Source organism: Pristiophorus japonicus, chromosome 8 (genome assembly GCF_044704955.1).
Source record: "Pristiophorus japonicus isolate sPriJap1 chromosome 8, sPriJap1.hap1, whole genome shotgun sequence".
NCBI lineage: Eukaryota > Metazoa > Chordata > Chondrichthyes > Pristiophoridae > Pristiophorus > Pristiophorus japonicus.
Genome location: NC_091984.1, coordinates 99,797 through 124,289, shown reverse-complemented (window position 1 = coordinate 124,289; position 24,493 = coordinate 99,797). Strand labels below are relative to the sequence as shown.

At 45.7% G+C, this 24,493-nt stretch overlaps 1 protein-coding gene across 1 annotated transcript in view; it reads left to right on the top strand.

The window, feature by feature from the left end:
• Positions 1-23,072, top strand: part of LOC139268358 (vitellogenin-like) — an 88,567-nt gene extending 65,495 nt beyond the window's left edge. Inside the window, exons 26-37 of the mRNA XM_070886431.1 lie at positions 276-329; positions 6,555-6,647; positions 7,641-7,853; positions 8,730-8,872; positions 8,960-9,089; positions 9,204-9,333; positions 18,854-19,046; positions 20,122-20,213; positions 21,259-21,353; positions 21,446-21,596; positions 21,697-21,858; positions 22,963-23,072. Of these exons, the coding sequence (XP_070742532.1) occupies positions 276-329; positions 6,555-6,647; positions 7,641-7,853; positions 8,730-8,872; positions 8,960-9,089; positions 9,204-9,333; positions 18,854-19,046; positions 20,122-20,213; positions 21,259-21,353; positions 21,446-21,596; positions 21,697-21,858; positions 22,963-23,072 (1,566 nt within the window). The remainder of the gene's footprint in view (positions 1-275; positions 330-6,554; positions 6,648-7,640; positions 7,854-8,729; positions 8,873-8,959; positions 9,090-9,203; positions 9,334-18,853; positions 19,047-20,121; positions 20,214-21,258; positions 21,354-21,445; positions 21,597-21,696; positions 21,859-22,962) is intronic.
• The last annotated feature ends 1,421 nt before the right edge of the window (positions 23,073-24,493 follow it).

Sequence of the window (24,493 nt, the reverse complement as noted above, 5' to 3'; positions counted from 1 at the left end):
TTGCTGGCAGTGGTCCTGCGACAAGCCCCTCCTGCAGAGCTGATAAGCCCCAACTCAGGAAACTGGGCCAGGGGGCAGTCAGAATAACACATGGAAGTCCTGCCCCAACTTTCAGGAGAGGATTAGGAAAATCCAGGCCTTGGTTTCTAAAAAGGGCCTAGTTTTCTCCATAAATATATATGTACCAAAGTGTTGATGTTACCAAGGGAGTTTGATGTATTCTGTAAAAAAAAAGAATGAGCATATGATTTTTTTTTATATATACCTTTTCACAGAGAATAAACCAGGAGCTCTTGGAAGTTATGTTCAGATCAGGCCAACGCAGCGAGGTAAGATAATATTCTGCCGTGATATTTCAGATAGACATTTTTCCCTTGTGTATTCCCACTCCAGAGACTTGAGCACAAAATCTAGGCTGATACTCTCGGGTGGATGTAAAAGATCCCACGGCACTATTTCTCACAAGAGCAGGGGAGTTCTCCCCAGTGTCCTGCCCGATACTTATCCCTCAACTAACATCATTAAAAAAGCAGATTATCTGGTGATTATCATCGTGCTGCTTGCTGAGCGCACGTTGGCTGCCGTGTTTCCCTTCACGATAACCGTGGCTGCACCTCATTGCCTGTCAAGCGCTTTGGGACATCCTGAGATTGTGAAATAGAAACTCAAGTCTGTCTGTCTTTTTATTGGAAATTTATGTCAATGTTCAAAAATTGAAAGGCTATAGCCGGACTGCGCTTCCTCTGAATTTAGCTCACCTCACTGACTCAAACCTTTTCAGACCGCATGCTACTGTTTAACCCAGTTGCCATGTCCTCCTGCGGCTAATGTAGAAAGAGCCGCTAAAAGCATGACCCGCTTTCATCACTTTATTCCACCGCTCCCTTGTACATCTCATTTTAACTGCTGAGTAGCATATCAAATAATTGCTCACGCCATTGGTCATAGTGTCTTTGTGTACTTTCCTTTTCTGCATTTAGGGTTGTCATGTATTTCACCATCTTGCAATGACAATAGTTATGTAACTGTAATTCATGCACACTGTACCTGTACCCTAGAAATGCACACCCTGACCACAGGTGGTGAGCTTGTGGGAGACCCTCCTCACCTGGGTTTCCAGGTATAAAAGGGGAGGACCCACCCAGGGTCAGCATTCCTTGGTCCTGGGAATAAAGTGAAGGTCACAGAGTGACCGTGTCTGATATCTACATGCCTCCTGTGAGTTTGTAACAAGGTGCAGAGACACTACATTTGGCGACGAGAAACGGGAATCACCGAACCACAAGGATGGCCACCGGTGGCACAGAGGAACGTTACTGTGTGGGTGAGGACTGGGACGACTTTGTGGAAAGACTCCAGCAGAGCTTTGTCCCAAAGGACTGGCTGGAAGAGACAGCGGGAGGGCGCATCTACTGACCAGCTGTGGTCCACAGACGTTTGCGCTGATGAAAGACCTGCTCGCACACCAAAAGCCAGCAGACAAGTCCTTCGAAGAGCTCAGCCAGCTGATCAGTGAGCATCTCAAGGCGGCAAGTACCGTACACATGGCCCGGCACCGGTTCTACTCTCTCCGGCATCGGGAGGGTCAAAACATCTCGGACTTCGTGGCGGAACTGCGGCATTTGACCAGTCTCTAAGTTCTCCGATGCCTGCAGGGGGGAGATGTTAAGGGACTTTTTCATCGAGGTCATTAATCATGCCGACATTTTCATGAAGCTCATAAAGACCAAGGACCTGACTTTAGAAGGGGCGGTGTTGATGGCTCAGACCTTCATGGCAGAGGAAGAGGAGACCAAGCTAATTTACGCACGCAGCCCTGGTTTTAACGTTGCGATGAACCAGGGAGTTAATGTTGTAAAAGTGATACAGAACCCAACAGGCAGGCAAGGGCAATTCGAAACTGCCCAGGCAGCAACAAGCTCCAGGGCGGGCCTGCAACAGGGACAATGGAAAGGGGATCGGCAATTCAGAGAGTTCATGTGGCTGACGTCCACAGGCTATCTTTCAGCGGAACATGGAAAGCTTGCTCAAGTCCATCCCTGGAACAGTCATATTCCAAGATGACATCCTTATAATGGGTCGAGACACCGAGGAACACCTCCGCAACCTGGAGGAGGTGCTACGCCGATTAGATCGGGTAGGCTTGCGGCTGAAAAAGGCCAAGTGTGTGTTTTTGGCCCCAGAGGTCGAACTTTTGGGCAGGAGGGTTGCCGCAGACAGGATCCGGCCCACTGAATCAAAAACTCAGGCGATTCGCCGGGTGCCCAGGCCCGGCAACATGTCGGAGTTGCGATCATTCCTGGGACTTTTGAACTATTTTGGGAACTTTCTGCTGAACTTAAGCACATTGTTGGAGCTGTTACACATGCTCCTGCGTAAAGGTTGTGAATGGTTTTGTGGGGACTGTGAAGAACGGGCTTTCAATAAGGCGAGGAACCTGCTGTGTTCCAACAAACTGTTGACTTTGTATGACCCCTGTAAAAAAACTGGTCTTAACATGCGTTGCGTCATCCTACGGGGTTGGGTGTGTGTTGCAGGGTAACGATGACGGCCGACTCCAACCGGTGGCTTACGCCTCCAGGTCGCTCTCCCAGGCAGAGCGTGGATACGGTGCGGTCGAGAAGGAGGCACTCGCGTGTGTGTATCGTGTGAAAAAGATGCACCAGTACCTTTTCGGTAGACAGTTCGAGCTAGAGACTGACCACAAGCTGTTAACATCCTTGTTGACCGACAGCAAGGCTGTCAACGCTAACGCGTCAGCTCGCATACAGCGATGGGCCCTCACGCTGGCTGCGTATGACTACACCATACGGCACCGGCCAGGCACCGAAAATTGCGCTGACTCACTCAACAGGCTCCCACTGGCCACCACCGAGGGGGCATCGGAGCAGAGCGCTGAGATGGTCATGGCCGTTGAGGCTTTTGACACTGCGGGCTCCCCCATTACAGCCCGCCAGATCAAACTCTGGACCAACAGGGACCCCCTCCTATCCATGATAAAGAAATGTGTCCTGACTGGGGATTGGGCGCCCGCACACAGGGCATGCCCCGAGGAAGTCAGGCCATTTCAGAGACGGATGGATGAGCTCTCCATCCAAGCCGACTGCCTGCTATGGGGCAGCCGGGTAGTCATACCCCAGAAAGGAAGGGAAGCGTTCATCAGGGAACTCCACAGTGAGCACCCTGGCATCGTGTTAATGAAGGCCATTGCCCGGTCACATGTATGGTGGCCAGGGATTGACTCAGACCTGAAACACTGGGTTCGCAGGTGCACGCCCCCAGGGAGGCTTCACTCAGCCCATGGCCCTGGCCCACCAGGCCATGGTCACGTATTCACGTAGACTATGCGGGCCCGTTCATGGGGAAAATGTTCCTGATCATTGTCGATGCATACTCGAAGTGGATCGAGTGCATCATATTGAACTTGTGCACGACATCCATCACAGTGGAGAGTCTGCGTATAGTTTTCGCGACCCACGGCTTGCCAGACATCCTGGTCAGTGACGATGGCCTGTGTTTCACCAGCCAGGAGTTTATGTCGGGCAATGGGATCAAGCACATCCAGACAGCACCGTTCAAGCCGGCTTCCAATGGCTAGTCAGAACTGGCGGTCCAAGTCATAAAACAGGGCATGCTACGCATCCAAGGACCCTCCCTTCAGTACCGCCTATCGTGCCTCCTGCTGCCCTACAGGTCCCGCCCGCACTCGCTCACGGGAGTCCCGCCAGCGGAACTCCTCATGAAACTAACACTCAAGACGCGGCTGTCCCTCATTCACCCAGCCCTGGCAGACATTGTTGAGGGCAAGCGCCAGTCCCAAACCGAGCTCCATGATCGAGGCTCAAGGGGGAGGTGTATAGAAATAGATGACCCGGTATTTGTTCTTAACCATGCTTTGGGACCCAAGTGGCTTGAGGGCACAGTAATTGGCAAAGAAGGAAACAGGATCATGGTGGTCAGACTAAACAATGGGCAGATATGCCGCAAACACTTGGACCAAGTAAAGACAAGGTTCAGTGCAGACTCGGAGGAACCGGAAGAAGAGCATAGAAACATAGAAACATAGAAAATAGGTGCAGGAGCAGGCCATTCAGCCCTTCTAGCCTGCACCGCCATTCAATGAGTTCATGGCTGAACATGAAACTTCAGTACCCCCTTCCTGCTTTCTCGCCATACCCCTTGATCCCCCGAGTAGTAAGGACTTCATCTAACTCCCTTTTGAATATATTTAGTGAATTGGCCTCAACAACTTTCTGTGGTAGAGAATTCCACAGGTTCACCACTCTCTGGGTGAAGAAGTTTCTCCTCATCTCGGTCCTAAATGGCTTACCCCTTATCCTTAGACTGTGACCCCTGGTTCTGGACTTCCCCAACATTGGGAACATTCTTCCTACATCTAACCTGTCTAAACCCGTCAGAATTTTAAACGTTTCTATGAGGTCCCCTCTCATTCTTCTGAACTCCAGTGAATACAAGCCCAGTTGATCCAGTCTTTCTTGATAGGTCAGTCCCGCCATCCCGGGAATCAGTCTGGTGAACCTTCGCTGCACTCCCTCAATAGCAAGAATGTCCTTCCTCAAGTTAGGAGACCAAAACTGTACACAATACTCCATGATGGCATAGCACCCACACCACTGCCAGTGGACGAGCAAAGACAGCCCTCAGCATGCACAGTCCCTGCGGCCAGCCCGGACAGGCCGGAATCACCTCAAGTGACAGAGACACGTGCTGAGGCTCAGCCACCAGAGTCACAACTGCAGCGCTCCACGAGAGAGCGCCGACCACCCGATAGACTTAACCTCTGACACAAAAAGACCTAAGGGAGGAGGTGATGTCATGTATGTAACCATCTTGCAATGACAATAGTTATGTAACTGTAACTCATGCACACTGTACCTGTACCCTAGAAATGCACACCCTGACCACAGGGGGTGAGCTTGTGGGAGACACTCCTCACCTGGGTTTCCAGGTATAAAAGGGGAGGTCCCACCCAGGGTCAGCACTCCTTGGTCCTGGGAATAAAGTGAAGGTCAAAGTGACCGTGTCTGATATATCCATGCCTCGTGTGAGTTTGTAACAAGGTACAGAGACACTACAAGGGTATTCATTAAAAACCACAGGCTGGATTTTAGGCTTTTCGGATTTCGGGGTGAAAACAGAGGTGGGGCGGGAAAGTTACCGGCCGGGAATAGTTTGCGCTTTGGTGAGGAAGTTTGGGCATCTGGGCCCTGTGATAGGGGGTGCAGCGCGAAGGGAGGCGGTGTACACTATTCATGGTGGAAGGATGGGAAACTCGCAAACTAAAGTGCCGGGCCATGTGCTCCGAGAGGGGCCTGGGGCCTGGGGGGTTGGGGGGGGACCTTAAAAACACAAACATTCCCAAAACGTTGCCCACGCCACTGCAACACACATCGCTAAAAAACATTTAAAGAACAAACATTCGCACTTGCCTTCGGAGTATTTTATCTTCCTCACCGCTGGCTATGCCGGACTGCTCATTTTTCCCAGGCGGGCGGACGGACGGATCAGGCAGAATCCAAAGTACTGCCGGTGTCACAACCAGCGACATTGCATGCTCGGTGCAGCTCTTCCTGGTGGTGTTGTTCAGCACCACCACAAAACCTGACCGGCGGATCACGATGGGACGCAGGAGACCTGAACGCCGCCTTTCACACCGCTCCGAGGCGAAACCCCGAGCGTAAAGGACCAGGAAATCCAGCCCCACATCTCTCAAACCTGTTTTAATAATTTATTTTAATTAAAAATATGGCGGTGAGTTAATGTGCTAAATTTAAAGGCACCATGGTTTCTAGCATGTTTTGGTACTTCAAAATGTGCAGGTCCAATCAAAAAAAAAGCAGATTATCTGGTCATTATCCCATTGCTGTTTGTGGGAGCTTGCTGTGTGCAAATTGGCTGCTGCGTTTCCCACATTACAACAATGGATGTACATCGTGTCCATCTGAGTGGGCAGACTGGGCCTTGGTTTAACATTTCATCTGAAAGACGGCACCTCTGACAATGCAGCATTCCCTCAGTACTGGGAGTGTCAGCCTAGATTTTGGGCTCAAGTCTCCGGAGTGGGAATACACAAGGAATAGGAAAAGGTAAACCAGTCAGCATTAATAAATTAATTTCATGCCATCAACTCTTTCAGGAAGTAGGAAAATTATAATTTTATCCCGACTCGCTCAGCAGAGACCTGGCGGATGGCCAGGTAAACTTGTCCCGGCTCTTCCCTGTCCGAGAGCCGCAGTGATCGCAATATCGGCCATTTGAACCCGCTCTCCTGAGCAGGCAGCAAGGACAGGCGCCCGGAGCCAACAGGGTCCTTCTTTACACGGGCGTGTAGCGGCCTGATGACATCATCGAGACCTGAGCGGGGAATCCGCCCGCAGTTAAAATCGGGGCCATTCCTTCACTGTCAAAACATTCAAAAGAAACAAAATGCTGTATAATTAACATAGCTATCAAAGATGGGAAGCTGTTGTTGTGTGATTTATGATCTGTTCTTCAGAACACACATTTGTCATTTTTTTAATTTGTGAATTCAGCACACAAGCAGAAGATTATCCACTGGGACAAAGCCAAACTCCAGATTAAGACACAGACAGAGCAGCAGTAGCAGCAGACAATCTTCTGAGCAGGTGTGTCTTGCACTCAACAGCCTTTATCTCTCGCAAGCCGGAATGCAAAGCGGTGGAAGTTACGCTACAGTTGTGCATTCAGTTCCAGTCACTGCACCTCGGGAAGGATAACCTGTAAATTACAGACACCCTGGGCATCAGCTGTCCTTTCTGGGCATCAGCTGTCCTTTCTTTTAAGGCGTCTTTCAAAATAGACATTGAAAGTGCGGTAAAAAGTTTCAGTGCAATGGAGAGTCCTTTACCCAGCATCCACAGCGGCGGAGAAACTGCTCTATCCCTGGGACGGAGCTGGGCAAGCATTCAATCCCAGAGATGGAGCACGTTCTCTGCTGCTGTACGTGCCGGGGAAAGAGCTCCATGTCTTACTAAAGCCGTTTCTTTCACCAAACTTTCACCGCCTCATGCTGACCGGTGTACACAGACCCCTCGGGGATTTGGGGGCAGAAATGAAGCAAGCTGCAAGGGGTGCATCAGTGATCCCGACTCGGTGAAAGGGCCTGGTGCATTGAAGGCTGCCCATAGTTTGTCATTTGCCAGTGTCTGTAATTTGAGTGCCTCCTTTATATTTTACCATGCCAGTTATTTGGGGGTCTCTCGATAAGAGCCCGTTTTTTGCAGGTGTCAGTATTCACAGCTTTCACCCTATTGGCCTTGGAGTGGGTGCAGATTCACCAGAATGATCTTCAAATTAGAGCAGGGCAGTGTGGGATGATGTCAGGAGGCAGACAGAATAGTAGAAATCTGGAATCCTCTCCCCCCAAAAGCTACTGCGATTAAGGGTCGGTTGAACATTTATAAAATGGAGATTAATAGATTTTTATTCGGCAAGGGTCTGAAGGGATACAGAACCAGGGCGGGTCGATAGAGTTAAGGTGCGGATCAGCCATGAACTCATTGAATGGTGGGAGCGATTTGAGGGACGGAATGGCCACCTCCTGTTCCTAGTTTCATAATGTTGGTCGTGTTGTCTGTTCATTTTGTTTGCAATTCTAGCGTTCCCTCATTGAAGACATAGGTGATCCGACGCTCATCATCCTTGCTCGAGCTAGAAGGACTGACGGGAAGCAGCAAGGTTATCAGGTCACTGGCTCTGTGCAAAGTTCAGGTGGCAACCCTAAAATGCACCTGCGTATTGTCGAGCTGGCCGAAGGCAGCATGTGGAAAATGTGTGTCGATGCTGCCATCCCCAAAGCACACACAGCAATGGTAATGTACAAATCGTATAATCATACAGCACAGAAGGGGGCCATCGTGCCTGCGCCAAAGGGCTTTCTAATTAGTCCCGCTCTCTCCCCATAGCCCCGCAAATGCTTCCTTTTCAAGTATATTATCCAATTCCTGTTTGAAAGTTACTATTGAATCTGCTCCCACCGCCCTTTCCGGCAGCGCGTTCCCGATCACAACAACTCGCTGCGTAAACACATTCTCCCCGTCTCCCCCTGGTTCTTTTGATGTTCACCTCTCCCAGGAGGTTGCTTGGTTTTGGGTGGGGTGGAGTGTATATATTGTCATACTCGAAGTACTGCAGTTGTGTGGGTCAGGCGCACTGACCAGAGGGTCTTTACCGCTCCGTCACTGTTCATATGTTTGTCTACACTTTAAATCTGTGTCCTCCAGTTACCGGCCCGCCCACCAGTTTCTCCTTATTTACTCTTGTCAAAATCCCTTTCAAATCTATTGCAATGTACATGACTTCTGTACACATTCTGAAGCACTCCACAGATGTTCAGGCAGAAATCCTACTCCTGTGTGGGCTGAGGTTCTAGCGCAGGCTTGGTGGAGGAACCAGGAATTGGGGCAGAACCTGGGGGAGTGAGTGCTTCTGTCTCTCTGCCCCCACAGGCCTGACAGCAGTTTGATGTGTACAGGTGAACCCCACCAGGAGTAATGTCAGCTAGCTCACTGCAAACCAAGGTCCTTTGAGGAGCAAGCAGTCCAGGGTGGACCCTTTGAGGCGTTTGGCAGATGACCCGACTGGCCTGTAGCGCACACCCTGTTGCGATGAAAATCAGAAGCACCGCAAATTTTACCGTAAAAATGTCTTATTGAGTGTGAAAAATGGTGTCTCTTTAAATTTTCTAGATAATGTACAGATGGGGTGAAAACTGCCAGAGATATAAGATATCTTCTAAAGCATCAATGGGCTATCTAGCAAATCACCCGGCTATGAAAATTAAAATTGATTGGTCGCTGATTCCTGATGTGATGGTAACCACTGCAAGGATGTAAGTTTTGTGACACATAATTATCTGACTCTGTTATTTTCCCGGTGCCCTATACACAACACTGAAACAATGCTCTTTTTAAACCAGGGTTGTGCCAGGAATTGCCTTTCTATTGGGATTTTCCAGCAGATTAAAAGCGAACCCTTCACACCAGGTTACAGCACTGGTGTCTCTAACGTCACCGCGGTTCATCGATACAGTTGTTAAACTACCCAGGGTACTGCTGACTTTATTTAGTTCCATTTAACTGTGCACCGAGTCACAATGTTTTAATTTGGGAGCTGCTATTTCTTTACTTGTATGATTCTGAATCTCTTTGTTTCTGTTCCAGTTGACAATCTATTATCAAGGCTTTGAGCTCCCTTTGCCAGTGCACGTCCATGCGATAGCCCCGGTAGTACAGGCACGAGGATTCAAAAGCATCGCTGAAATTCCAAAACTACTTCTGACAATGAATCAACGTAATTATTATTTCTGTGTCTTCCCTCCAAACTCTTCTGCGTGTGATTTCACCTGATGGCCCATTCTTGCTTTAAATCGGAAAAGCCACGTTGGGAAGCATTGCTATCCTGTACTTCAGTTCGTACTGTGACATGTTCGCCAAGGAAAAGATGCTTGGTGTTGAATTAGTGCACCAAAGAGAATTCTTCCCTTGAACCCTGCTGCGACCAGTATCCTGTCCAATCGAGTAACGAGGGCTTTAAACTAAATACGGGGAGGGAGGGTTCAGGTGAGCGGAAATTTAAAAATGCAAAGAGAAAGGAGAAGGCAAAAGAGCAGGGTCGCGATCGAGGTAATGATAACCAGAGTGTGATAGGAAGGGACAGACTGTATAAAAATAAGAGTGTATCAGAAAGTGGGGTCAAAGTAGGGAAAAATGGTAAAAAGACGAAATTAAAAACTCTTTATCTGAATGCACGCAGCATTCATAACAAGAAAGAGGTGTTGACGGCATAAATAGATATAAATGAGTCTGATCTGACAGCCATTACAGAGACGTGATTGCAAGGTGACCAAGGCTGGGAACTGAATATTCAGGGGTGTTTGACAATTCAGAACATCATAAGAACACAAGAATTAGGAACAGGAGTAGGCCATCTAGCCCCTCAAGCCTGCTCCGCCATTCAACAAGATCATGGCTGATGTGGCCGTGGACTCAGCTCCACTTACCCGCCCGCTCCCCGTAACCCTTAATTCCCTTATTGGTTAAAAATCTATCTGTCTGTGATTGGAATACATTCAATGAGCTAGCCTCAACTGCTTCCTTGAGCAGAGAATTCCACAGATTCACAACCCTCTGGGAGAAGAAATTCCTTCTCAACTCAGTTTTAAATTGGCTCCCCTATATTTTGAGGCTGTGCCCCCTAGTTCTAGTCTCCCCGACCAGTGGAAACAACCTCCCTGCCCCTATCTTGTCGATCCTTTTCATTATTTTAGATGTTTCTACAAGATCACCCCTCATCCTTCTGAACTAAGACCCAGCCTACTCAATCTATCATCATAAGGTAACCCCCTCATCTCCGGAATCAACCTAGTGAATCGTCTCTGTACCCCCTCCAAAGCCAGTATATCCTTCCTTAAGTAAGTTGACCAAAACTGCACGCAGTACTCCAGGTGCGGCCTCACCAATACCCTATACAGTTGCAGCAGGACCTCCCTGCTTTTGTACTCCATCCCTCTCGCAATGAAGGCCAACATTCCATTCGCCTTCCTGATTACCTGCTGCACCTGCAAACTAACTTTTTGGGATTCATGCACAAGGACCCCCAGGTCCCTCTGCACCGCAGCATGTTGTAATTTCTCCCCATTCAAATAATATTCCCTTTCACTTTTTTTTCCCCCAAGGTGGATGACCTCACATTTTCCAACATTGTATTCCATCTGCCAAACCTTAGTCCATTCGCTTAACCTATCTAAATCTCTTTGCAGCCTCACTATGTCCTCTACACAACCTGCTTTCCCACTAATCTTTGTGTCGTCTGCAAATTTTTTTAAAACTACACACTGCCACCTCTTCCAGGTCATCTTTTTATATTGTAAACAGTTGTGGTCCCAGCACCGATCCCTGTGGCACACCAGTAACCACCAATTTCCAATCCGAAAAGGACCCATTTATCCCAACTCTGCTTTCTGTTAGCCAGCCAATTCTTGATCCATTTCCTCTGACTCCGCGTACCTTTATCTTCTGCAGTAACCTTTTGTGTGGCATCTTATCGAATGCCTATTGGAAATCTAAATACACCACATCCATCGGTACACCTCTATCCACCATGCTCGTTATATCCTCAAAGAATTCCAGTAAATTAGTTAAACATGATTTCCCCTTCATGAATCCATGTTGCGTCTGCTTGATTGCACTATTCCTATCTAGATGTCCCGCTATTTCTTCCTTAATAGTTTTAAGCATTTTCCCCACTACAGATGTTAAACAAATCGCCCTATAGTTTGCCTTTTGTCTGCCTCCTTTTTTAAACAGGCGTTACATTAGCTGCTTTCCAATCCGCTGGTACCTCCCCAGAGTCCAGAGAATTTTGGTGGATTATAACGAATGCATCTGCTATAACTTCCGCCATCTCTTTTAATACCCTGGGATGCATTTCATCAGGACCAGGGGACTTGTCTACCTTGAGTCCCATTAGCCTGTCCAGCACTACCCACCTAGTGATGGTGATTGTCTCAAGGTCCTCCCTTCCCACATTCCCGTGACCAGCAATTTTTGGCATGGTTTTTGTGTCTTCCACTGTGAGGACCGAAGCAAAATAATTGTTTAAGGTCTCAGCCATTTCCACATTTCCCATTATTAAATCCCCCTTCTCATCTTCTAAGGGACCAGTATATACTTTAATCACTCTTTTCCGTTTTATATATCGGTAAAAGCTTTTAACTATCTGTTTTTATGTTTTGCGCAAGTTTACTTTCGTAATCTATCTTTCCTTTCTTTATTGCTTTCTTAGTCATTCTTTGCTGTCGCTTAAAATTTTCCCAATCTTCTAGTTTCCCACTAACCTTGGCCACCTTATACGCATTGGTTTTTAATTTGATACTCTCCTTTACTTCCTTGGTTATCCATGGCTGGTTATCCCTTCTCTTACCGCCCTTCTTTTTCACTGGAATATATTTTTGTTGAGCACTATGAAAGAGCTCCTTAAAACTCCTCCACTGTTCCTCAATTGTGCCACCATTTAGTCTGTGTTCCCAGTCTAGTTTGGCTAACTCTACCCTCATCCCACTGTAGTCCCCTTTGTTTAAGCATAGTACGCTCGTTTGAGACACTACTTCCTCACCCTCAATCTGTATTACAAATTCAACCATACTGTGATCACTCATTCCGAGAGGATCTTTTACTAGGAGATCGTTTATTATTCCTGTCTCATTACACAGGACCAGATCTAAGATAGCTTGCTCCCTTGTAGGTTCTGTAACATACTGTTCTAAGAAACAATCCCGTATGCATTCTATGAATTCCTCCTCAAGTCTACCCCTTGCGATTTGATTTGACCAATCAATATGTAGGTTAAAGTCCCCCATGATTACTGCCGTTCCTTTTTCACATGCCTCCATTATTCCCTTGATTATTGTCCACCCCACCGTGAAGTTATTATTTGGGGGCCTATAAACTACGCCCACCAGTGACTTTTTCCCCTTACTATCTCTAATCTCCACTCACAATGATTCAACAGTTTGTTTATTAGAGCCAATATCATCTCTCACAACTGCCCTGATATCATCCTTTATTAACAGAGCTACCCCACCTCCTTTCCCTTCTTGTCTATCTTTCCGAATTGTCAGATAACCCTGTATGTTTAATTCCCAGTCTTGGCCACCCTGCAACCACGTTTCTGTAATGGCCACCAAATCATACCCATTTGTAATGATTTGTGCCGTCAACTCATTTACTTTATTTCGAATGCTGCGTGCGTTTAAATAGAGTGTTTTAATACTAGTTTTTAAACCATGATTTTTAGTTTTGACCCCTCCTGCAGCCCCTTTATATTCATACATATTGTCCCTTCCTATCACCTTGTGGTTTACACTTACCCCAGTGCTACTCTGCTCTGTTGCCTCCTGCCTTTTGTATTCTTTCTTGGGGTCCTGTTCATCTGAGCTCTCACGCACTCTAACTAGCTCAGAGCCCTTTCCTGGGTTCCGAATACTCCTTGCATTGAGGCACCGAGCCTTTTTAGAAACATAGAAACATAGAAAATAGGTGCAGGAGCAGGCCATTCAGCCCTTCTAGCCTGCACCGCCATTCAATGAGTTCATGGCTGAACATGAAACTTCAGTACCCCCTTCCTGCTTTCTCGCCATAACCCTTGATCCCCCGAGTAGTAAGGACTTCATCTAACTCCCTTTTGAATATATTTAGTGAATTGGCCTCAACTACTTTCTGTGGTAGAGAATTCCACAGGTTCACCACTCTCTGGGTGAAGAAGTTTCTCCTCATCTCGGTCCTAAATGGCTTACCCCTTATCCTCAGACTGTGACCCCTGGTTCTGGACCTCCCCAACATTGGGAACATTCTTTCTGCATCTAACCTGTCTAAACCCGTCAGAATTTTAAACGTTTCTATGAGGTCCCCTCTCATTCTTCTGAACTCCAGTGAATACAAGCCCAATTGATCCAATCTTTCTTGATAGGTCAGTCCCGCCATCCCGGGAATCAGTCTGGTGAACCTTCGCTGCACTCCCTCAATAGCAAGAATGTCCTTCCTCAAGTTAGGAGACCAAAACTGTACACAATACTCCAGGTGTGGCCTCACCAAGGCCCTGTACAACTGTAGCAACACCTCCCTGCCCCTGTATTCAAATCCCCTCGCTATGAAGGCCAACATGCCATTTGCTTTCTTAACCGCCTGCTGTACCTGCATGCCAACCTTCAATGACTGATGTACCATGACACCCAGGTCTCGTTGCACCTTCCCTTTTCCTACACTTTGACCCTTTAGAATTTTGCTGTACATTGGCCCTTTTTGTTCTTTGCCTTGGGTTTCTCTGCCCTCCACTTATACTCATCTCCTTTCTGTCTTTTGCTTCTGCCTCCATTTTGTTTCCCTCTGTCTCCCTGCATTGGTTCCCATCCCCCTGCCATATTAGTTTAACTCCTCCCCAACAGCACTAGCAAACACTCCCCCTAGGACATTGGATAGACAGAAGGATGTACAGAAAGGAAAAGGAGGTTGGGCAGCTCTGTTAATAAAGGATGAGATCAGTGCAGAAGTGAGAAATGATATTGGCTCAGAAGATCAAGATGTGAAATCAGTTTGGGTGGAGGCAAGAAATAATAAGGGAAAGAAGTCACTGGTGGGGTTAGTCTATATAGGTGCCCTAAAAGTAGCTGCACTGTTGGACAGAGTATAAATCAAGAAATAATGGAGGCTTGCAAAAAAGGTACGGCAATAATCATGGGTGATTTTAATCTTCATATTGATTGAACAAATCAAATTGGCCAAGGTAGCCTTGAGGAAGAGTTCATCGTTAGACACCATCCGTGTCTAACTAATGAAGTAAAGGATGGTATCAAATTGAAAACAGTGGCCAAGATTAGTGGGAGGCCAGAGGATTGGGAAAATTTTAAAAACCAGCGAAGGATGACAAAAAAAAAAAGATGAAAGATAGATTGTGAAAGTAAACTAGCAAAAAACCTAAAAACAGATAGTAAAGCTTCTTCGGGTATATAAAAAGGAAGAGAGCGGCTAAATTAAATCTTGGTCCCTCGGAGGGTGAGACTGGGGAAGTAATAATGGGGAACAGGGAAATGGCAGAGACTTTGAACAAATATTTTATATTAGTCTTCACTGTAGGAGATACTAATAATATCCCAATAATGGATAATCTTGTGGCTATCGGGAGGAAGGGACTTAAAACAATCACTAAAGAAAAAGTAGTCGATAAAATAATGAGACCAAAGGCAGACAAGTCCCTGGACCTGATGGCCTACATCCTAGGATCTTAAAAGAAGTGGCTGCAGAGATAGTGGATGCATTGGTTGTAATCTACCAAAATTCCCTGGATTCTGGGGAGGTCCCAGCAGATTGGAAAACTGCAAATGTAACGCCCCTATTTTTTTTTTTAAAAAAGGAGGCAGACAAAAAGCAGGAAACTGTAGACCAGTTAGCCTAACATCTGTGGTTGGGAAAATGCTGGAGTCCATTATTAAGGAAGCAGTAGCAGGACATTTGGAAAAGCATAATTCAATCAAGCAGAGTCAGCATGGTTTTATGAAAGGGAAATCACGTTTGACAAATTTGCTGGAGTTCTTTGAGGATGTAACGAGCAGGATGGATAAGGGGGAACCAGTGGATGTGGTGTATTTGGATTTCCAGAAGGCATTCGATAAGGTGCCACATAAAAGGTTACTGCACAAGATAAAAATGCACGGGGTTGAGGGTAATATATTAGCATGGATAGAGGATTGGCTAACTAGCAGAGAGCAGAGAGTTGGGATAGATGGGTCATTTTCCGGTTGGGAAACAGTAACTAGTGGGGTGCCGCAGGGATCGGTGCTGGGGCCTCAACTATTTACAATCCATATCAATGACTTGGATGAAGGGACTGAGTGTAATGTAGCCAAGTTTGCTGATGATACAAAGATGGGTGGGAAAGCAAGTTATGAGGAGAACACAAAAAATCTGCAAAGGGATATAGACAGGCTAAGTGAGTGGGGAAACATTTGGCAGATGGAGTATAATGTGGGAAAGTGTGAGGAAAAATATAAAAGCCAATTATTATTTAAATGGAGAGAAGTTACAAAATTCTGCGGTACAGAGGGACCTGGGGATCCTGTACATGAAACACAAAAAGTTAGTATGCAGGTACAGCAAGTGATCAGGAAGGCATTTATTTCAAGGGGGATCGAGTATAAAAGCAGAGAAGTCCTGCTACAACTGTACAGGGTATTGGTGAGGCCACACCTAGAGTACTGCGTACAGATGTGGTCTCCGTATTTAAGGAAGGATATACTTTCATTGGAGGTAGTTCAGAGAAGGTTCATTAGGTTGATTCTGGAGATGAAGGGGTTAACTTATGTGGCTAGGTTGAGTAGGTTGGACCTATACATATTGGAGTTCAGAAGAATGAGAGGTGATCTTATTGAAACATATAAGATAATGAGGAGGTTCGACAAGATAGATGCTGAGAGGATGTTTCCTGTCGTGGGAGAATCTGGAACTAAGGGACATAGTCTCAGAATAAGGGGTCACCCATTTAAAACTGAAATAAGGAGGAATTTCTGCTCTGAGGGTTGTAAATCTGTGGAATTCTCTGCCCCAGAGAGCTGTGGAGGCTGGGTCATTGAATATATTTAAGGCGGAGATGAACAGATTTTTGAGCTATAAGGGAGTGAAGGGTTATGGGGAGCGGGCGGGGAAGTGGAGCTGTATGGCCGCCTACTGCTCCTATTTCCTTATGCTCTTATGTTCTGAGACAGCACAGGCCTGAGATCCAGGGATTGGGTACACTGCTGTCATCTCATCTCGGACCTGTGTTGTATGTGAGCATATCTTCCCCACTGGGAGTGAGGGATTGTTGACGTAATAATTGCTCTTTTCCTCTTAAGAAAGTCTATTTTTCTGAAGTATGGATCGTGAAAGTTGGTCAGAGAAATACAAGGCTAGATTTTTCTCATCGTGGCTCGTTACAACAACAGTTTGCATTTATGTACAACTTTAGCGTAGATAAACATCACAAGGTGCTTCACAGAAGGATAGAATTAAAAGGCAGAGAAGCTACATTAAACTTTATAGAATCCTGGCTCGACCACACTGAGTGCACAGTTTTGGTCTCAATATTACAAAAAGAATATAGAGGCACTGATGGTGCGAAAAAGATTTACAAGGGTGACCTTGGCCACACCACACAAGAGTACTGTGCACAGTTCTGGTCTCCATATTCCACTGGTGCAAAAAAGACTGACGAGGATGGTACTGGAGCTGAGTGGTTATAACTATCAGCAAAGACTGAACATTCTGGGGCTCTTTGCTTTGCAAAAAGAGATGGCTGAGAGGTGACCTAATAGAGATCTTTAAAATTATGAAGGGGTTTGATAGGGTAGATTTAGACGACTTTCAAAACTTGGGGCCATAAATATAAGACTGTCACCAATAAATCCAATGGAAATTCAGGAGAAAGCTCTTTACCCAGAGAGTGTTGGAATGTGGAACCACATGCAGTAGTTGAGGTGAATAGCATAGATACATTTAAGGGGAAACTAGCTAGTGAGAGAGAAAGGAATAGACAAATATACTGATCGGGTGAGATGAGGTGAGGCTCATGAGGAGATTCCAACACCAGCAGGACCAGTTGAGCCGACTGGCCTGATTCTGAGCTGCAAACTCTGTCATTCTATGTCATTAAACAAAAATTAACACCGAGCCAAAATCCTGTCAAAGCTAGGCTTTAGGGAGGAGTATAAAGCCAGGGAGAGAGTTGGAGAGGCAGGGAGATTTATGGAGGGAATTTCAGAGCTTCGGCCTGCTGAAGTCACGGCTGCCAGTAATGGGGCGGAGGGGGTGAGGAATATACAGGAGGCCAGAGTTGGAGGAATGCAGAGTTCTCGGTTGGTTGTAGGGCTTGAGGAAGTTACAGTCAAAGGGAGGCCACAAAGGGATCTGAACACCAGGAGGAGAATTTTAAATTGGAGGCGTTGGGGACCAGTGGCCAATGCAGGTCAGTGAGCACACAGGTGATGGATAAACAGGACTTGGTGCTGAAGAGGATACAGCAGCAGAGTTTTGAGTAAGGTGGTGTATGGAGGGTGTGGGCCAGCCAGGAGAGCACGGCAATAGTTTTAAACAGCAAATTGGCTGAGGTAGGGGCAGAGGCGGGAGATGTAGACAGTCATTATGATGGAGATAATATGGGTTAGATGTCCTAACTTGCCTGGCATCTCTGTGTAAACCCTTCTTTTCGTTCAGACAAGAAAATTCCCATTGGGAAACCCATTAATGCCAGTAATGTTGCTGCAGAAAAGAATAAATGATTTACATCAATTGGTAAACTTAGAGCCCGAATGATACAGGGGGCCTTAGATTGCTGTGCCCATTGATCTGCAGGATACTAGTGCGTCTAAGACACCCTGGTATCCATTTCAAATAGACATTCTTTGTCAGGCATCCTGCCCACCAGAATGGTGGGAAATGACTCTTGTTGTTGAAGTGCCTACAAATAGATATTAAAATAAGACTCCCACAGATCCTGTCCACTGAAATGTGTTGGAATGCAACCGGCAGGGTGGGACTTGTGCCCATTTTCCAAATTCACCATGCAGGACAAAACAGCCCGCTTGCTGGGCATCCCATCCACCACCTTAAACATTCACTCCCTCCACCACCTCCAACACTCACTCCCTCCACCACCGGCGCCCCCTGGCTGCAGTGTGGACCATCTACAAGATGCACTGCAGCAACTCGCCAAGGCTTCTTCGGCAGCACCTCCCAAACCCGCGACCTCTACCACCTAGAAGGACAAGGGCAGCAGGTGCATGGGAACACCACCACCTCCACGTTCCCCTCCAAGTCACACACCATCCTGACTGGGAAATATATCGGCCGTTCCTTCATCGTCGCTGGGTCACAATCCTGGAACTCCCTCCCTAACAGCACTGTGGGAGCACCTTCACCACACGGACTGCAGCGGTTCAAGAAGGCGGCTCACCACCACCTTCTCAAGGGGCAATTAGGGATGGGCAATAAATGCCGGCCTTGCCAGCGACGCCCGCATCCCAGGAACAAATTTTTTTTAAATTCACCTGTGGCAGTAGTACCCAAAAATTATGGTAACAGATGAGAAAAATTGAGGCTATTGTGTCCTATAAGCAAACTTTGGATAATGCACAGATATCAATAAGGAAATCCATACTAAATATTGACAATTGTGTATAACGTTTTTGCTAAGAAGGAAGTCAATAGAATTGTTGATCGGATCTTGTCAACAACTTAGGAGCAATCCTGGAGACCAACATTTCTGTAATCCTTTTTTTCCGCAGGGGGGTGTACTGCAGAAAATGAGCGCGTTGTCACATTTGACAGCAATGAACTAAACTATAAAATACCGAATGATTGCCACTACGTTCTGACCAAAGATTGTTCACCGACTCCAAAGTTTGTTTTATTGATGAGACGCGCTAATAATCAGCAGACAAAGAAGGCAATAAAGCTGCTAATCTCAGTGCCCAATGTGTAAGTAGCTATCACAAGTCATCTTTACCATAATCAGTAATCAGATGTAAATGTCCTTAATGTATGGTTGATAGTACAGGAAGGAGGAGTGGAGGGTAGGCTGCTGTGCACAGGACGCTGGGAACAAGGCTCAATTAGAACAAGGCTGATCTGCGCCACAGCCCCGTTTATCTGTCTTTGCTCAACACCCTACGATACCCTAACCGAACAAAAATAAACTGATCTCGGTCTTGAAAGATTCCATTGACCTCCCGCATCCACAGTCTTTCCGGGGAGAGTGTGTCCGATTTCCACTACCCTTTTTGTAAAGAAATACTTCCTGATTTCACGGCAGAACAGCCTGGCTCTAATGTTATCCTTTGTAGCGGGTTTGGTACAACCAAATGCCTTGCTAGGACACTTCGGGGGCAGTTAAGATTCAACCAAATTGGTGTGGAACTGGAGTCACATATAGGCCCAGACTGGGTAAGGATGGCAGGTTTTCTTCTCTAAGGGGCATTAGTGAATCAGTTTGGTTTGTACAGAAAGAAAGATTTGCATGACTTTAGGACGTCCTAAAGCACTTTACAGCGATAATCTTTTGTTGTGATGTAGATTGAGGGATAAGTGTTGGCCAGGACACCAGGGATAACGCCCCTGCTTTTCTGCAAAATAGTGGCATGGGATCTTTTATGCCAACCTGAGAGGGCAAGTGGGTCCTCTGATTAACGTCTCATCCGAAAGACGGCCCCTCCGACAGTTCCTCAGTACTCCACTGTGTGTGTCAGTCAAGAATTTTGTGCTCAAGTCTCTTGAAATGGGACTTAAACCCACAATCTTGCGACTCAGAAGAAAGTGCCACCACCTGAGCCACAGCTGAACTTCAGGGTTACGTTTACAGATGCCAGCTTTTGATAAAATGGAATTCAAATCCTCAAGCTGTCGTGTGAGATGTGATCTTGCATTTTCTGTATTATTAGACCAGGCCTCCAGATTACTAGTCCAGTAACACAACCAATACTTTATCATGCCCACTTTTCTTTGACTCCATCATTCCTACTTGCTGTTTGTCAGATTTCTGTTTTATTTTTAACAGTGTAATTGAAGCATATCCAACAATGGATGGAATAAAACTCTTAGTGGACAATGTTGAAACTACTCTCAGTAATCAAGAAAAAGTGGTACAAGGTGAGTAACTCTTACAAATAAAGAAACTAGTCATCATCATAGGCAGTCCCTCAGGATCGATGAAGACTTGCTTCCACTTTAAAAGTGAGTTCTCAGGTGGCTGAACAGTCGAACACTCTTTTCCTCAGGCGGCCAAAGGCTGCACTGGAGGCGGCGTTGAATCTCATCGTCAATGTCTGCTCTTGTTGATAAGAGGCTCCTGAAGTATGGGAAATGGTCCACTTTGTCCAAGGCCGCGCCGTGGATCTTGATGACTGGGGGGCAGTGCTGAGGGGCGAGGACAGGCTGGTGGAGGACCTTTGTCTTACAGATGTTTATCGTAAGGCCCATGCTTTCGTGCACCTCAGTAAATACGTCGACTGTGTCCTGGAGCTCAGCCTCTGTGTGCGCAGATGCAGGCGTTGTCCACGTACTGTAGCTCGACGACCGAGGTTGGGGTGGTCTTGGACCTGGCTTGGAGACGGCGAAGGTTAAACAGCTTCCCACTGGTTCTGTAGGGGAGCTTGTTGACTGTGAGGTGGAGCATGGCAGTGAGGAAAATTGAGAAGAGGGTTAGGGCGATGACGCAGCCCTGTTTGACTCCGGTCCGTACGAGGATTGGGTCTGTGGTGGATAAATACCTCAATTGGATAAGTAGATTTCAGAATTTGTAAACCATGTTTAAAAAGCTGTGACAACTAGCTGCTTCTAGTAAAGTTTCCCTTTTCCAACCAAATTCTTCCATTGACTGAACTTCCTTCAACTCAATGCCAAATTAAGGAACACACTTTTTTAATGATGGGAGTTCTTGATGAAGAAATAAACTTTGTTCATTTAGTCTGCCACCATCTACTAACACATCACCTCAATCCGTGAGCATTTCCCTCTGCACCTCATTCTCTGTGCAGGTCAGGCCACCCACTATCCAGCTCACAATCATCTTGTAGCAGAGCGTTTCAAAGCTCTTTGCATTTTACAACATTATCTTAGTAGCAAGAGTCGTCTATATAAAGTGTTAGAAGATCAAAATATCTGGTTGCACAAATGGATGTCTGTCTTGTTCTAGATGTTGTAACTATTCGGGAGCAAGACAACGGCATTATTATAGAAGCACCATCAATCAATATTGCCCAATTGTTCTTTGATGGAGTCAGAGTGCAGGTACCTCATGCTTATTAACAAATTATTGAATGAAATATATCTCTGTTAAACTGTAGTTGAAGGGTATTAATTTGTTTTGCCTTTGTGTGAAGATTGTACTTGACCAGATGATGAGTAAGACCTGTGGTATTTGTGGACTTAATAACGGTGAGAAAAAAATGATGATGCCAAATCAAGAGGAAGCCAAAGATGTTGAGGGCCTTTTCCAATCATGGACATGCCCAGGACAATCCTGCAAAGATGGTAAGAGCATCTTAATTCATTTTAAATCGTGTTCTGTCCAAAAACCATCATTTCTTCATGTTTGCTGCAACAATAGAGACTGTACTTTGTTGAATTTCAGACTGCAAAGTTAGACGGGAATTTGTGGAACTAGGAAAGATCATTGACTTTGACGGGCAACAATCCAAATGCTACTCAGTTGAACCAGTTCAGCGGTGCCTAGCACAATGCTCGCCAACGGAAACACTGTCCCGCCATGTCGATTTCCACTGTTTACCAGTCAGTGAGTCCACAGTATTCATTTATGTACTCTAACAAAAAATAATATTGGAGCAACTTTTATTGTGACAGGAACAAGAGACACATTACATAAGAAATAGGAGCAGGAGTCGGCCATTCGGTCCCTCAAGCCTGCTCTGCCATTTAATAAGATCATGGCTGATCTGATCACAGGGAATTTTATTTATTGTTGTATAGAGTGAAATTCTCTTGTTTCAGCAAAGATTGGGATTTGACCAAGTGCATGGCTCAAAATGTCCCCACAAATCCAGATGAGGTCAAGTAATCCCATTTATAAGCAATACAGAAACAAAATTAAGCATGGTATATCAAAGCCGTGATTAGCAAATGACTCATGGTCTGATATTCACAGAGAGCAAGTTACATAAGTTTATTTTATAAATTGCATTTCATTAATATTAGATTTGAAATTCCCCAGTTGTATAAATGTTTAAGACCATAAGAAGTCCACTCACTGCATGTTGCTGAAGAAATCACCCAGTATTTATTCAGGAGACGTTGTTGCAGTTTGTCATGAGTTCTGTTTGCTGCCGTTCATAGACTATTTTTAAATAGACTTTGTAGACTGTTTGCCGTAGTGCGGATCCTGTTTGCTGAACAAATAACAATACCATGCATGTTTTAAAGCAAGAGAGCCTTGAGAAGAAGGTTGTACTCTAGTGCCGGGAAATCCACGGGAGTAATTTTAACCTAACACTCCCAGTGGGAATCTGCCTGGATTTGGTTGGGCTCCCGTTTTACACCCCGCCCAATTTTTACCTCCCATCGAAGTCCAACTTGCACACTGTAATTCCACAATCAGTGTGACAACTTTGCATGTGCAAAACTCACTTTAAAAGTGGCGAAAGTTGACACAAAAGTGTGGCAAAAGGGGAAATTTGCAGGTTTATGGGCAGAGCAGGGGAGTGCAACTAATTGAATAGCTCTTCAAACGAGGCAGCACAGGCACGATGGGTCGAATGGCCTCCTTTTGAGAAGTCAAGTGCTGCAGACTTTCAATATAATATAGATAAATACGCACATGGAAGCAAGTATTTCTTTTAAACTAGTTCTACAGTGACTCAAGCATGTATTCCTATATCAACAGATCACCCCGTGGATGCAACTGCCATATTCAGTCTCCGTAAGAAACCTGTGGACATGAGTCACTCCGTGGATTCCCACAGTGACTGCTCATGTCACTGTACTGCAGCATGAAGACACCTTGTCCACTCAGAGAATGACAATGTTCACCATTCATCAGTATTATCAACTTTCTGATTGTAATGTTTGTGAATGTGAAACTCATTGCTATATTCATTTGCTTTAAAAACATCAACTACAGTGTTAATTTTCAACAGTAACTGTTCATGTTTTCTAATAAAGATTTATTTCTCAGAGTGCAAGTAACAAATGTGTGTGGATTATTTATTCAGATGCTGACGACAATCACTGAATTTATTCTGGCAGTAACTGAACGAATTAAATGTTCTGGCCGACCTTTCAAAATCAAGGTCATTACAATACCGGTGTGGCATTAATGAAAGATGTGATCTATCTCTGATTGCTAAATGATTTGATTTGACATTGAATTTGACAATGTCGGAGTCCTAATATCTAGAAGAACACTGACTGATTACACTTTAATCAAAAATATTGTTCTATGGCCATTTCTGTAATTCTACCCAGTGAAATCTTCACAGCTACTTGCAACTATATTGTGTTTTTGACGTAGTAAAACATTCTGAGCCACATAGGGATATTAGCACAGGTGAAGAGGTAGGTTTGAAGGAGTCCTACAGGCCAGTTAGTTTAACCTCGGTAATGGGGAAGCTTTTAGAAACAGTAATCAGCAAAATAATTAATAGCCACTTGGATAGGCATAAATTAAGTAAGGAAATCCAGCATGGATTCGTTAAAGGAAAATTGTGTTTAACCAACTTGATCAAGTTTATTGATGAGGTAACAGGGAAGGTTGATGAGGGCAATGCGTTGACGTGGTGTACATAGACTTCCAAAAAAGGCGTTTGATAATAGGCTTGCCAGAAAAGTTGAATCCCATGGAATAAAAGGGACAGTGGCAGCCTGGATACGGAATTGTCTCAGTGACAGGAAACAGAGAGTAGTGGGGAACGGTTGTTTCTGGGACTGGAGGAAGGTATACAGTGGTGTTCCCCAGGGCTCGGGACTGGGACCACTGCTTTTCCTGATATATATTAATGACTTGGATGTGGGTGTACAGGGCACAATTTCAAAATTTGCAGACGACACAAAACTTGGAAATATAGTGAACAGTGAGGAGGGTAGTGATAGACTTCAGGAGGACACAGACAGGCTGGTGGGATGGGCGAGCACATGGCAGATGAAATTTAAGTGTGAAAGTGTGAAGTGATGCATTTTGGTAGAAAGAATGAGGAGAGGAAATATAAACTAAAGAGTACAATCCCAAAGGGGATGCGCGATCGGAGAGACATGTGCAGAAATCGTTGGAAGGTGGCAAAACAGATCGAGAAAGCAGTTTAAAAGGCTTATGGGATCCTGAGCTTCATAAATAGAGGTATAGAGGACAAAAGTGTGGAAATTAGGAAGGAGGTTACAAATATAGCGAGGGGCGAGGCCATCGAGGGATTTGAAAACAA